Source organism: Dryobates pubescens, chromosome 9 (assembly GCF_014839835.1).
Source record: "Dryobates pubescens isolate bDryPub1 chromosome 9, bDryPub1.pri, whole genome shotgun sequence".
Lineage (NCBI taxonomy): Eukaryota > Metazoa > Chordata > Aves > Piciformes > Picidae > Dryobates > Dryobates pubescens.
In genome coordinates, this window is record NC_071620.1 from 36212838 (window position 1) to 36228590 (window position 15753).

The 15753-nt window shown below is 45.9% G+C and overlaps 1 protein-coding gene across 1 annotated transcript; it reads right to left on the reverse strand.

The window, feature by feature from the left end:
- Positions 1-1497: 1497 nt before the first annotated feature.
- SMIM13 (small integral membrane protein 13) lies at positions 1498-13363 on the reverse strand. The gene is made up of 2 exons (XM_054164330.1): positions 12950-13363; positions 1498-2125 (listed from the first exon to the last, which is right to left on the reverse strand). Exons 1-2 carry the CDS (start codon positions 13023-13025, stop codon positions 1938-1940), a joined length of 264 nt encoding a protein of 87 aa, XP_054020305.1. The 5' UTR covers positions 13026-13363; the 3' UTR covers positions 1498-1937.
- Positions 13364-15753: the final 2390 nt, after the last annotated feature.

Sequence of the window (15753 nt, forward strand, 5' to 3'; positions counted from 1 at the left end):
TGTCAATATCCTACCTCAGCACAAAAAAATTACATCTTCATTTGCAAGCCTCTGTTAGCAAAGCTCAGGACAAAGATGTTGAAGATGTTTCTTGAGAAAAATGTACCAGTGCTTGGTCAGACTGCAAGTCTCATCCTGTGAAAAGACACTCAGCTGCAAGAATATTGTGACATTAAGTTGTGCAAGGCCAACAACTGGAAGCAGCAGGGAACAGAATCTGATTGCCTTTGCTCAGCTTGACTACTGATTTTACTAATTAAAAACCCCAGAAACCATCACTATGCACTCATTTGCCAACAGACAAGGCAGAGGAAGGAGACTATCAGTATTTCAATGTGTTTCAAGGGGGTGTGCACAGCACAGCCTGATCATGCTTGAAAACGTAGCCCTGCAATAAAGCATGCCTATACATACATGCCAGTAAACAGAACAACCACTTTCAGACTCTGAAGGAAAGGTCTTATATATTGTAACACTGAAAGCTCAAAATCCTTTTATGAAGTGAATGCTCTCATTAGTATTTGCAGTGTATTCACAGATGACAAAACCTAAAGGCACTAGAACAGTGCTCTTCTCCCACATGTAAGCCCTACCTGATGAAAAAGCTAAACATTGCTGCTTTCAGCCATGGAATTGAACCAAACCACAAGTCTGGAAGTCACAGGCTTAGACTCCTGAAAGTACAAGACTGATTTTGTGGTCCTGTTTCAGTTTTCACACAGGGAACGATGATCCAAACACCGCCACGTATCCAAGCCTCGAGAGAAAACCTGAAGCTTTCATGACAAGCGTTGGTAGCTCTCTCTCATGCACCTCAGGGGTGGCATGTGCATGTTCCTCCTCTTCCCACAGAGGCCATGATTCAGTCTTTGGAGCTGCTAGACAGACAGAAGTGGAGCTCTTGGTTCTGACGTACAATGTCAAAACAGCTCCGCCACTCATTCTCAATGGAATCAGGAGCAACCGCTCAGTACAAATTAGTTAAGTCCTCCAGCAAAGATGAGGTACCAAATGCACTGCTGTGGCACTATCAAAGTGTTACAGCCATGGCTACCAAACTGCTCAGAATGCCTTCACTGGCTCCAAGAAAGTTATGTCAGGTACCACAGACCTGATGTGACGTGAACTAGAGAAGTGCTTAGCATCCAGAAGCCAGAGGTGACACCTCAGAACACGCAGCTTACGATAACCCAGGCACCTTGCCCTCTCCAGCACATGTTAGAGTAAAAGGTGCAGGAAGAACACACAGAAACCTGGCAGGGCAGTTTAACCTGCAGACCTTCTTGTGCCAAGCCCTTATGCCAAAACAGCTCTTACCACATAATTGGAGATTAAAAACCTCCAACCCATGTACATCTAATATTGATTTTTCATATTTCATCTATGCTTTTTACATACATAAGAACATCATTAATCTCACTTTAGAAAACTTCCTAAAGCAGGGTATTCTTTCCACTGCTTTTCCAAGTTCCCATGCATTCTCAAAGGAAAAAAAAAAAATATATATATCTATTCATATATAGCTAAGGAAATAAAACTCCATTTCACTATAGGTACTTACAGTGCTGCAAAGAAAAAATAATTTAGAAACCATTTCAAGTCTGAAATGTTTACGGTGTTCAGACTAACACAAAGGCTAAGCCTAAGGTCCAGGACCTCTTTTGAATCTGTGTGGAGACAGGAGCTACAGCAGCTCAGCCTTTTTCTGATGGAGATTTTTCACATTCCTCCTTTCTTCCAGTATTCTGTGGCTTGCTGCTGAAGCCCTCCCCGAACCCCTCCTGAAGTAGCATACAGTGGTAGTTCAGAAGTGAAGGTCCACGGGTATTACAGGGATTGCCTCCCCAGTCAGTTTCTCAGTAAGATCAAACCACTGAAGGACACAGTGCACAGGTGCTTAACCACTCAGAGTTAGTCAGAAGTTCAGTGGAGCACTTTTAAGTTGTGTCTTCTGTAGGTGCCCGTCGCTGTCGAGCAGATTTTGCCCTCTGAGGCGAGGGTGGAGTTTCCTGTTCAGCTTCAGTCTCTGAAGGCTCGTTGTCTCCCTGCTGGGACCCCGTATCACCTATCAACTCTCTCAGGAATTTGAATTTAGACAAAAACAACTGCCAGACCACGTACCAGCCTGCAGGAGAAAGAAAAAGAAAGGTACTGCTAGTTACTTCATACAAACGTTTAGTCAGCATTCAGGCAAAGCACACGGGACAAGAGACCAGCTTCCAATCTCTAATTGACTGCCTCTCCAGGACACCATACCACTCCTTCCTGCAGTCCCATAAATACCAATTCAACCTGATGAAGCTGTCCTCATCCTGTCCTCAACCAAAAGCCACTAAAGCTCTAGACAAGGACTTACACGGTGAGTTGCACTAGAACACACTGAGAGTTGGGGCTGCTCCGCTTGGAGAAGAGAAGGCTCCAAGGGAGACTTACTGTGGCCTTTTGGTACCTACATAGAGCCTAGAAAAAAAGATAGGGACAGACTTTTATCAGAGCCTGTTGTGACAGGACACATGAAGATGGTTTTAAACCAAAAGAAGATTTAGAGTAGATCTAATGAGGGAATTTTTTACACTAAGGGTAGTGAGATGCTGGCACAGATTGCCAAGAGAGCGGATAGATGCCCCATCCCAGGAAACATTCCAAGTGAGGCTGGGAGAGGCTCTGAGCAACTCAATCAGGTTGAAGATGTCCCTGCTCACTGCAGGGAGACTGAACTAGGTGACCTTTAAAGGTCCCTTCCTACCCAAACCTTTCTGTGATTCTATTGCCACAGAAAGCAGAAGGTGAGTGACCACCATGGCACTGATAAAGGTCTTAACTGTGGGGAGAAAAGGAACTTCTGTGGTTATACTTCGAACAAGAACTTGGGACTCACTGCACAGGCACTGTAAACAGGCAGCACCAGAGTTTCCACTTTCAAACACATTCTGCAAATCACATTTTAAAAGCTACAAAGCATTCTTGTGGAGACCTTGAAATTAGGACCACATTTTATAATAAATCCTACTTTGCAATGCACAAGGTCCTCCCTGTGTTCACTAAAAGGCCACATCCCCCAAATTGAAGGCGTTCCCTCACCATGCCCAAATCTCTGCTCCACTGCTAAAATGCTCTGGGTCCTAAAACGATGCAAACAAACAGCTGAGATAGTCATGTTTCTAGAATCTCACTTGAAAAACAGTTCAGATCCTGCTACTCTTCTTTTGCAACTGCTTCTGCAACACATAAGGAATTTTTTTACAAGTAGATAAATACCACAAACTTCCTTTTAAAAGGGTCTCCCTTATCTTAGCATTTAGGTCAGTAGAGACTGGAGTAAAATTTACACAGCAGTGTACTAGTGATGCCTCTTTCCCTTTAGCTAACCAATCTAGTTTTATCATCCACAGAACTGGAATGTAACTTTTCTGTGGAATACTCAGTTAAGCAGCATAAAATCTAAACAACTATTGGCAAACATGTGCTGGGTAAGTATCATTTGCAACGCTAAAGCCCATCTGTCTTGCCTAGAGCTCTAAATCAATACTCCCATTTCCTGTTCAGAAGGTCTTTTGAGTTACTCAGGCCTATGCTGCTGACCTATGCAAAGATTAAGAGCCCTATTTTAAGGGAAACTCGTCCTCTCAATTACACAGCTGTCAGCAGAAAGACTTCTGAGTGTGGACAACCAGGGCGTATCAGGGAAGGGAAAGAGGGACCAGTAAGCGGCACTCTTGTAACCACAGCACCGCTCTTTTCTTCCTCTTCTGTAATCAGCCATAGCAATCAGATCAGGCCATCCCTTAGGACAAAACAAGATTCCACCCTTCCCTCCTGGAATACTTTCCACATCCTTCAGACCTTTCATTTCCTTAACTTCTTTGCTGCTGAGGAGAGTTGGTTGCTGGCAACTTCTTATGATCTAAATGAACTCCTGAAGCCTACACCAAGCACGTTCTTTTCCATTGATACCTAACCATTTAAACGGCTGGCAATAAAGATTGGATCTGATGTTCCACAAATGCATTCATCCCCCTGGTCCTAGGAAAAAATAAATCTCAATGGCAGACTTCTGGGTTTGGAGTCTTTTTAATTTCAGGTGAAACAAAAGCTGCTGAGGCAACAGCTTTTCAAACTTTGTTTCCATGGAGGGGTATTTTAAGGCTCTGGGATCTTCAGTGCTCTGTGCATTCTGAAAGCCATAAATCAATCCATTTTTCTGGGTCTAGAAGTCATTAGAAGGCACCAAATTCCCACCAGCTATGCTCATTTCTAGTCCACACAGGAAAGAAAATGCATAAAATATTCCAAGTGAATACAGGCCTGAAAGCGAGGCCTATATAGAATACTACAAGGCATTTGTAAAGGGCTTCAACTGCCCAGCTTGTTGACAGAGAGAAAGTTTGAGGCACTAGACTCAGATAGGCACTAAAAGCACATGGTACATTCTACAGCATCCACTTCAGCATGTGTGAGGGGAAAAACCCCAACTCTTAGCCACACATTTTCTGTTGGAGTTGTTTACAATCCTATGTAAACCACCTGCAAAGTGAATTCTCCTTCCAGAGAAAACCATGGGGAGGGGGTAAAGAAAAGCCAAAAATACTCAGGGTCTTCCCAAAAGAGTTACAGGGCACTTTACAGAAGCATTACTTGAAATGTATTTGGTATAAATACTAAATTAAGGGAGGCATTTTAACTCAGGTTAAAGTAAGTACCTCTCCTATGAGGACAGACTGAAGGAGTTGGGGCTGTTCAGTCTGGAGAAGAGAAGGCTCTGAGGTGACCTTATTGTGGCCTTCCAGGATCTGAAGGGGGCCTACAAGAAGGCTGGGGAGGGACTTCTCAGGATATCAGGTAGTGATAGGACTAGGGGGAATGGAATGAAGCTGGAGGTGGGGAGATTCAGGCTGGATGTGAGGAGGAAGTTCTTCACCATGAGAGTGGTGAAGCCCTGGAATGGGTTGTCCAGGGAGGTGGTTGAGGCCCCATCCCTGGAGGTGCTTTAGAGCAGGCTGGACGGGGCTCTGGCCAGCCTGATCTAGTGTGAGGTGTCTCTGCCCATGGCAGGGGGGGTTGGAACTAGATGATCCTTGTGGTCCTTTCCAACCCTGACTGATTCTCTAAGTGGATCACATACTTCCTCTATCACTGCAAAGAGGCCACTTAACACAGAATTACTGGGAGAGGGAAGAAATACCGAAGAACCTTTACAGCTTATTCTGTACCACTCTCAAGCAGCATTTCAACTTTTCTTTTGAGTTATAGCACCACGGTCTAAGTATCCCAAATCCAAGTACCACAGACTTCAGAGCAATCCAGCACAAGATTACAAACAAGACTGAGGAAATAATCAACCAACAAGACTGGTTATAGTTGATAAACAAGCAGATCCGTGATAATAACCAGGTGAAACAAACCGCCCTGCAGCATACTGAAAAGAATTATTGACTAAGCTTGCTGTAATAATAGTGGGAAGGCAACCAAGCCTGAAAATTAGAGCTACAAACCCTCCCAGCCTATACCAGAGATATTTAGGTGTAAGGTAATCAAAGCAAAAAGATTTCATCTCTTTCACTTGCTCTATTACAGTGCTAGCTTGGATGAGAAGTCAAAGAACAACTCCACCCCCAAACACACTTGTCTGAACGGAGGTTGCTTCCTCGGCTGAGACTCCCCATTGCCTCACTGTTAGTAAACACTTGGGTAAGAATTTCCTTGGAAATAACCAGACTGCTAAAGGAGGAGTTCCAGCAACAGTATCAACTAAACACACCTTTAAACAAAACCACACACAAAGCCTGGGGGCAGATTCGCCAGGACTAAGTTACTTCTGAATGAGAAGAAAAGGTGTTTTCTATTCCTTTCTAAGCCTCTTAAGGCTGCGAAATGCTGACACCTGCCATACTGCCCTGCTGAAGAGCTGAGTTACATAATGGTGCAGGTTTAACATGAAGCAATTGTAAAGTACATACACCCCCCAAAAAATATGAAGTAGTAAATGGAAAAGCTAAACTACACACACCAAAATGGGGATTTCTGCACATTCTTTGAGCAACTTAGCTTAGCAGCTTTTTTCCTGTAGAGCTCTCCTAGGACAAGTAACTGGCACCACTGGTACTGCATCTCAAAATGGTCCAGGTGAGTCACTCTCAAAGAAGTACCTATTGGTTTAACTTCCACACACAATATGCTTCACTCAAATCAGCCTTCCCGTGCTTTATTTTCTTTAGATCATCCTTAGCTTGACTGAACCTACAAAAGTCAAGCAGCACAGACTCAGAGAATGACAGCATGCTGGGGGCTGGAAGGGACATCTGAAGACCATCTAGTTCAACCCCCCTCCTAAAGCAAGGTCATCCAGAGCAGGTTGCCCAGGATCACAATGTCCAGGCAGGTTTGGAATCTCTCCAGAGAAGACTCCCCAACTTCTCTGGGAGGCCGGCTCCAGTGCTCTGCCACTCTGTCACGATGGGTAATGGCTTCAGAGTGGAAGAAGCTGGATTACTGTTAGAAATTCTTCACCATGAGAGTGGTGACCTACTGGAACAGTTTGCCCAGTAAAGCTGTGGAGGCTTCAAGCCTGGAAGGGTTCAAAGACAGGTTGGATGGGGACTTCAGCAACCTGGTCTAGCAGGAGGTGTCCCTACCCATGGCAGGAGGGTTGGACCTAAATGATCTTTAAGATCCCTTCCAACCCAAACCATTCAATGTTATTCTGTGATGACTGCAGCACATGAAAACTAATTTACAACTGTTGTAATCATCAAGGTATTCACAATGATAACCTCTATTCAAATGCTGAAGTGTCCATGGCAGAAGACCATAAGCAGCTACAGACGGAAAACAGCAGCATGGAGTTCTAGATGCTAGCCTGAGATTTGGGAGAACAGGGCTCTACTCCGAGAAATGTATCAAATGTGCTCCATGACCAGGAACAAGACTTTAATGCTGCATCATTTTTATACTGTAGACAACACAGTGCCCTAGCAAAGAGATCAGACTGAAGGAAGCATAAAATACTCTGATGCTGGACTAAGAGAAGACATCAGATGACAACATGCTTGGTTCTGCACAGCTCCTTAAAGCTGGTCCTTTTTAATGCAACACTCTACCACATGCTGTTTGCTGACTGAGCATAACGAAACTCCTTCTCTTCCCATTTTCCATTTTAACAGTTTCATAGCTCAACTTCAAATTAAAGGGAATATTGTCTCTATTGCTGGTCTGATCAAGCATGATCTTCCACATCTTTTGAGGTTAGTTAAAAGATGTAGCTAAGCTCAGAAGTGTGGATCGCATGAGCGGCCAGAGAGACGGACTGGGAACTGGCTAAATGACAGAGCTCAGAGGGTTATGAGCAGTGGAGGCCTGTGGCTAGTAGTGTTCCCCAAGGGGCAGTAACTGGTCCAGTCTTGTTCAACGGCCTGGATGAAGGGACAGAGTGTACTCTCAGCAAGTTTGATGATGTCAGAACACTGGGGAGTGGCTGACACACCAGAAGGCTGTGCTAACATTTGGCAAGACCTGGACAGGCTGGAGCGTTGGGCAGAGGTGAACCTCATGAAGTTCAACAAGGGTAAGCACAGAGTCTCGCACCTGAGGACTAACTCCATGCACCGGTACAGGTTAAGGGTTGACCTGATAAAAAGCAGCTCCATGGACAGAGACTCTGGGAGTGTTGTCAGCCAACAAGTTCACCATGAAACAGCAACCTACTCTTGTGACCAAGAAGGCAAAGGGTATCCTGGGATGAATTAAGAGTGAGAAGAATGTGGCCAGCAGGTGAAGGTAGGCTCTCCTTCCTCTCTACTCTGCCCTAGTGAGGCCACATCTGGAGTACTGTGTCCAGTTCTGGGCTCCCCACTTCAAGAGGGACAGGGAACTACTGGACAAAACCCAGTGAAGGGGACTCTTCTGATGGGGAGAGGCTGAGAGACCTGGTGCTGTTTATCCCAGAGCATAGAAGACTGAAAGGGGATCTGACCAATATCTAAAGGGCAGGGTTCAAGCGGGGGACCAGACTCCATTCAGTGGTGCCCAGTGATAGGATAAGGGGCAACAGGCATGAACTAGTACACAAGACATTCTACCTAAACATAAGAAAAAACTTCTTTCCTTAGTGAGTGACAGAGCACTGGAAAAGGCTGCCCAGAGCAGTTACCAAATCCCCTTCTCTGGAGACTTTCAAAGCTCACCTGGATGTGATCCTGAGCATCCTGCTCTGGGTGACTCTGCTTTAGCAGGGGGGCTCCAACCCCCATCATTCTCTGATTCTGTGATTCATCTTTTTGAGATAGTCATGAAACTGTTTAAACAAAGCATTACAGAAAACTTATTCAGGTAGAGTTTAGGGCTCAAATGTGTTCCCATCTGCAACTGAATTCTGACTTGTGAAGCAAAGCACACATCTATTTCTGCACTTTGAGCTACATGATTTTTGGTATAAGGTCATGTGTCTCAACCTGCATCTCATTAGCCCCTCCTGACAAATGAGATGAATGCTTCATATGCTCCACTGAAGGGACTCCTGCAATTCCACACAACTTCAGGCTTTACTACAGAGAAAATAAAACAAATACAGAGATAAGCAGTACTAGAGTTCACCTTGGCTGATAGTTTATCTCATCTTGTAGCCTTGACTATGCATGAGTCCCAAATGCAGTGGCACATGGAATACACAGAAGCAACCACAGGATCACCAGAGGGAATCCAAAGACAGGACATCAGAAAACAATGGGGGGGGGAAGCCATACCAAAAAAAAACCACAGAAGCAAGTTACCCGCAGAAGCAGTCCCACTTTTAAGAGAGCAACTGAAGAAAATGCTGTTTAGAGGCTCTCAATGGTTTCTGTGTCAGATGTGATCAGCTTACAAATAGAGAAGTTGCGAGCTGCAAGGCTTCCCTGCTTCCTAACACATTCAGATTAGCAAGGCAAGTAGCATCTGTGAGCACCCAGAAATGTTTAGAAGAATAAATAAGGTCATTTATCCAAAGTACTTTTATACATATAAATGCCTAATTCAAGCACAAACATTTGCTTTTCACATGGCTGAAGAACCAGTTCAAATCACTTCTAATAGTCTGTGCTTTGAATGTCATCTTTTCCCTTCAGAAAAATCACAGAATCCTAGAATGGTTTGGCTTGGAAGGGACTGTAAAGATCATTTAGGTCCAACTCTCCTGCCACAGGCAGGGACACCTCTTGCTCGACCAGGTTGCTCAAGTCCCCATCCATCTTGGCTTTGAACACTTTCAGGCTTGGAGTCTCCACAGCTTCACAGGGCAACCTGTTCCAGTGCCTCTCCACCCTCACAGGGAAGAATAAAATTATTCCTTTTCCCCTACTATTTACATGTTGATATCATGATCACATCACATCTGCAATAAGCAGCAGAAGTCCACACAGCCCTTGGGTCTTTCCTGAATATTTACATCTATTTTTCTCTGTAAGCATTCACACTCAAAATTCAACTTACAATTCTTTAGACTCTTGACCCTGTATGTCCTTTTTATAAAGCTGTTTCAATAGCTCTTATCAGAGGATTGTAAAACATTATCATCAGATCAAGCTTAGTCAAGATTATATCCAGGCACTTTCCTGTCATGTTTGCAAGGTTTATGTCTCACTGGCTGGCATTCACTCAGGTTACACTCGGGCTCAACAGGCTGTAAAGAGATTTGTAGGTAAGGAGGTGGATAAAAAAAGCTGCCTCTCACTGGCACAGATAGCTAACCAAATGGGAAATAGCTCACACTCAGTCTTTTAGAATAGAATAGAAAAGAATGGCATAAACCAGGTTGGAAGTGACCTTCAAGATGATCGCATCCAATTATCCCATCCTATTATCCAACCCACCTAATCAACTAAACCATTAAACCAAGCACCCTATCAAGTCTCCTCCTAAACACCTCCAGTGATGGCAACTCCACCACCTCCCTGGGCAGCCCATTCCAATGAGCAATCACTCTCTCTGTGTAAAACTTCCTCCTAACCTCCAGTCTAAACCTCCCCTGGCACAGCTTGAGACTGTGTCCTCTTGTTCTGGTGCTGGTTGCCTGGGAGAAGAGACCAACCTCCGCCTGTCTACAGCCTCCCTTCAGGTAGTTGTAGAGAGCAGTAAGGTCTGCCCTGAGCCTCCTCTTCTCCATGCTAAGCAACCCCAGCTCCCTCAGCCTCTCCTCATAGGGCTTGTGCTCCAAACCCCTCACCGACCTTGTTGCCCTTCTCTGGACACGTTCCAGCAAGTCAAAATCCTTTTCTAGCAGTGGTCTGGATACTGTTTTCCATGAGTATTTTCCATCAATCATCATAATAAAAAAACAGGTTGGAAGAGACCTTCAAGATCATCGCGTCCAACCCATCAACCAATCCAACACCACCTAAACAACTAAACCAAGGCACCAAGCACCCCATCAAGTCTCCTCCTGAACACCTCCAATGATGGTGACTCCACCACCTCCCCGGGCAGCCCATTCCAGTGGGCAATCACTCTCTCTGTTTAGAACTTCTTCCTAACATCCAACCTAAACCTCCCCTGGTGCAGCCTGAGACTGTGTCCTCTTGTTCTGCTACTGGCTGCCTGGGGGAAGAGACCAACATCCGTCTACATGGCACAAGAACTAGAAATGTATCAATATTAATAAATGCTGCACGATGGGGGGGAAAAAAAACCATTACCAACACAGTAAATTGTTATCTGAGTTACTTCAAACAGGGTAACAGCTCAAATCCCTTCTCAAAACAGTGAACAGCTTTCTGTGCTCAGCACTTTTGAAATGTAAGTGACTTTTTGTAGTAACTTGATGAGCTCTGATAATACTGAAAATAAAATGCAACAAAGGATTCAAAGTATTTATTGAATGCAAGCTGAATGTGTACTGCAGACCTGGAAAGTGGGAAATATTAATAAAAATACTTCTTTTAAACAAAAAAAGTATTGATTGGTTTTGCTCTAAGCATGAACACACCAGAGAGAGATTTAAGTTAGCAGGCAAATTCAAAGAGCTTCTTAGCATTTTGATTCCATTTGCCATAGGCAGACAAAAGCAGAAAGGCCTGGAGAAAGTGATCCTCATATCAGCTTTTGAACACCATATTGCAGAATCATTTTAATCTTTCAGCAAGGCTCTAAAAACATAAAACCCTATCATGTACCATATTTCATCTTCTACTATACCCAATGAGCACATAGAAACCTCAATATTCCCACTGAGGTCCAAGTTTAGCCTGTAACAACAAACGGTACAGGATGCACACGAAAAGAGCACAAGACCAGGGAAGGCAGAGGTGGTGCACCCTGATACACCTCTGCACCCCTGCTATCTGTATTTCAGGACTTTCCTTACCCAACTAATGAAAATGCCTTTTTTCACTATGGCTTAGAGATGTCAACCTTTGTTCTGGAAGCTTTAAACACCAAAAGTCTCACCATCCAAAATATTCTTTGTTAATGAGCTGGCAGTTTATTTCCTCATTGGGTGAAAAAGAAAGATTTTCCTTTTAAGCCTGTTGCTTGATCAAGTCAAGTTCTCTAATTTCTCTGCAGTGATGAAATTTCACAAGCATTCCCAGCTTACCTTTTTCATTCTACTCAGTTCTATAACCACCCTTCCTTCAGCCATTTGTTTTTCCAGGCAGGACAGATTTAACCCAATCAGATTTTTCTTCAGACAGAAATCATTGCACAGCTTTCCCCATCCTCTCTTTTCTCCTAAGAACCTAGGATTTCATTTCTTTTTGTTTCAGACAAGGTGATAAACACTGAATTTTCTTGTCAAAGTGTAAAACACAGGCACATGGTAGGCTCCTGTGGCAATATAGCAAGATTTTCTATTTTATTTTCGACTTCTAATGCTTGCTTTGCCTACTTGCTACCAAGCATTAAACACCTGCTTTGGAGAAAGGCTTGCAATTACTTCAGGTAATCCTTCCTCTGAGATACTAACAGCTCAGTTTGAAGCGATTCTGCTTCCCCATGCACATATTTCACACTTTTAATGCACATTACTCCATATATGCTAATATTGGGTTTCACCTCCCATATATTACTGGATAATAATCGAGTCCCTCGATACTGCAAAATCTTTTCACAATGCTTTGCTGGTTTGACAACAATTAACAACTGCACATATTGAATCTTAGCTGACTCTGCTCATTTGGCTTTCAAAAATCCCTTATCGATCCACCTTGTCTCACAAGCCTTTCACCACAGGTTATGGCACACTTTGAGTTTGGAGGTGGTGGTTTGTTGGTTTTTTTCCCAGAGCTCCAAGTTCCACATCTTGAGGCACTTGGTGCCATGGTTTAGTTGATTAGATGGGGATGGGTGATAGGTTGGACTTGATGATCTCGAAGGTCTTTTCCAACCTGGCCTGGTCTATTCTACTCACAACACCCACAGGCTCCACGCTGTTGATTCAAGAACTCCAAGAGACATGCAAGTCATACCTCCCATTGACACAATCTTTTTCTCTGCCTTAAAAAAACTCTGCCATTCTTGGATCCACATAAGGAAAAACAGACTTCCTAAAAGCTGCTCTAAACCTAGTCTAGCAAACAGTTGTCAAAAGCTAAGGAGTACGAGTAGGAAGTTTTCTTCTTCCACTCCAGACCCATGTACCATCTGCACAGTGACTGCTCAGGAGTCGGTTCACAAAAAAGCTGTCAACTTCACATTAGTCACCGAATTAAGCCCTGGTAGGATTTCAAGGCTCAAAATCACAGGGAAACAAAGAAAAGGGGGCGCTGCGAGCCACGCACGCAGCCCCACATCCCGGGGCACCGTGCCCTCTCATTTCCTTCAGTCAATCCGTGCCAGGAGAAACTACCAGAGATCGAGAAGGCGGGGGGTAAGGGCTGAGGACACACACGCTCCGCACACTGAAGCCAAGCCAGCACTCAGGCACCTCCTCGCCCCCTCTCCCGCCATCCCCGCCCCGAGGAAGGGAGCGGGCGGGACTCACCGCACAGCATGAAGAGCAGCACGCAGGCCAGGGTGGCCACTATCACCAGCAAGGTCAGACCGATGCTTTGCCACATGGCCCCGGCCGCCTCCCCTCCGCCCGCGGCGGCGGGGGACCTTCCTCGAAAACGCTTCCTCGCTGCGGCAGCCGCCGGACCGAACCTCACCTGCGGTCTGGGCCGTCACCCCCCTGCGGGCCGCCTCGGGGCTGAGGTGAGGAGCCGGCGGCTACGGGGAGGAGGCCCCGCCTTGCATCGTTGCCCTATACCTCCGGGGAACGGAGGGGGGCAGCTCCACGGCCCAGCCGGGAGAACAAGGGCAAATGAGAGGACTGGAGCTCAGCCGGTGGCAACACCGACTCCGTCTCCTCCCGCCGCTGCGAAGAGCGGCGGCACAGAGCCTTGGGCGGGCCGTGACGCGCGCCTCGGTGACGCGCGCCGCTGTGACGCCAAAGCGCCCCGTGCCTGCTGGGAACTGTCGTTCGCTCTCCCCACAACGGCGGGCGCCCCGGTCCGCGGGGACAACAAGCCCCGGCATGCAACGCGCTGGCCCCTCGCGGCGGGAAACGGCGCCCGGGGCAACCGTTGCCCTTCGCGCCCCGCCCCGGGGGCGCTTTGCGATTCCGCGGAGCGTGCCGCCGCGTCCTGCGCCCGCCTCAAAACAACCCCCTGCTCGGGCTGGGTGGCTGCCCCGTAAAGACAGACCTGGGGGTGTTGGTCAACGGCCAGCTGGAAATGAGCCAGCGGTGTGCTCAGGTGGCCAAGGCGGCCAACAACAAACATCCTGGCCAGTATCTGGAGTGGTGTGGCCGGCAGGACCAGGACCATTGTTCCCCTGTACCCAGCACCGGTGAGGCCACGCTATGAGTACTGGGTTCATTTTGGGACCCTCACTACAAGAAAAACACTGGGCACCACAGAAAAGAGTCTGCCCCCATCCTCTTGCCCCCTGTCCTGTAGATGTTGATACGCATTGATAAGATCCCCTTTCTGTCTTCTACAGGCTAAATAGCCCCAGGACGCCCATCCCCACCTCATCAGATGCTCCAGTCCTCTCTGTGTACACACTGAGATATGTTTTGGATGGTGGAGGAAGTGGATGGTCAGGTCGTGAAGCAACAAAAGGACTGCAGGACAAGACTGGTGAGTAGATATTTAGAGGGCCTCTGGCAGGTGGTGCTCCAAAGCACAAGCTGGCTCATAGCACCGGTATTTAACATGTTCCCATAGAGCTCGAGGCCACATGATGCTGCAAATAAGAGAGTAAACCCCTAGTGACAGGGAAGAGGGACACAGATGCTGAGGACACCAGCCTTATTTTCATGGTGTGAGAGTTGATACATCCAGACTAACCAGATGTTTCACAGGAGTTAACTAGTAGTTTGTGTTTGAATAGCAAGACAAGGGGAAGGATGTTATTATCCCTCCTTCACCAGGGAGAAGATGGAAGCTGAAATACACATTTGAGCTATCAGCTGGTTTTGGATGTGCCCTTGTAGCCTCCATTTCAGCTGGTTTATGGGGAGAATCTCATGTTTTCCTTGCATTTCATTCATTTGCAGCACAGCTTTCACCGATGTCAGGTGCAGCTGCATGTGCTCAGCACGTAGATAGATCTACACTTGATTACCTTCAGGCAGACAGCAGAGTGAAGAACAAAATCTTTGACTAGCTGTAGAAAAGAAATTTAATTATCTCTGCCTGGGCTTAGGCTGGAACAGAACTGGATTCTGTTCCATGAATTTACTTTCCAGCTCAGGCTCTTCTCAGTGATGGTACCTTCTGAAGCTAGCAGCATGTCTGCACAGACAGTGGCTGCTTCTACCAGTGATAACACTGGTGGTGAGAGCTGCTGCTAAGGTGTTGGAGTGCAGAAAAGCTCTTGCATTACTTGTTCCTGTGGAGACCAAGGTCACTGCCAATCTTGTGTTCCATGTTGGGGTGCAGTAAATCAGAGGTGGCACCTGCAGGGAGAAGCAGACAGGAGAGGTGACCCTAAACTGACCTTTAAGGGATTCTATTCCATCTACATAATATTCAGTGTAAAGCTGAGGGATCACCAGGGTTAAAACCTCTCCTTCAATGGCTAGCATCCAAGGAGGACTCTGTTCTGCCTTTGATTCTGATCCATGTGTTCCTGAATCAAGTTCTCATCTGCAACTCAGTCCAGTCTGGGACCTCCCCAGTATCAGTGGTGACAGTGATGTCATTGCCATCAGTGGCTTGGGCTCAATATTGGTTTGTATCTATTTGTATAGATTTAATTTTATTGCTAATATTTTCATTAAAGCTGTTTTGGTTCTCCAGTCAATCAGTCTCTCTCTCTCTTTTTCCATTTCTCCTCCCTTTGGGAATGGAGAGTGGTTAATAGAGAGTGTCTGTCACTCTCTAGGGACTGGCCCAGTCCTAACTGTTGACAAATAGCTGGAGGTGTCCCTGCTCACGGCAGAAGGGTTGGACAAGATGACTGTTGAGGGTCCCTTCCAACTTGATGCAATCTGTGAATCTCCCATAACAACACAAACATTACAGAAGTGGATTCTAGTCCTGGAAAGGAATTCCATCCACTTTTAGATTACCTTTCCTCCTGTTCCAGACTCTTGCATCATTCATGGCCTCCTCTTTGTTTATCATCATCCTCACCATGCACTGATGAAACAGGAGTCTTGCTAAAGGCTGTTATTGCAAATAAGGCTTATTAAAATGGATATGCACAAGAAGACCAAGTTAAAGCAATCCAGGCAGTTTTTTGTTCTATGGTGTCCTAATTTTGTAATTCTCTTGGCACATACATTGTCTTTGAAGG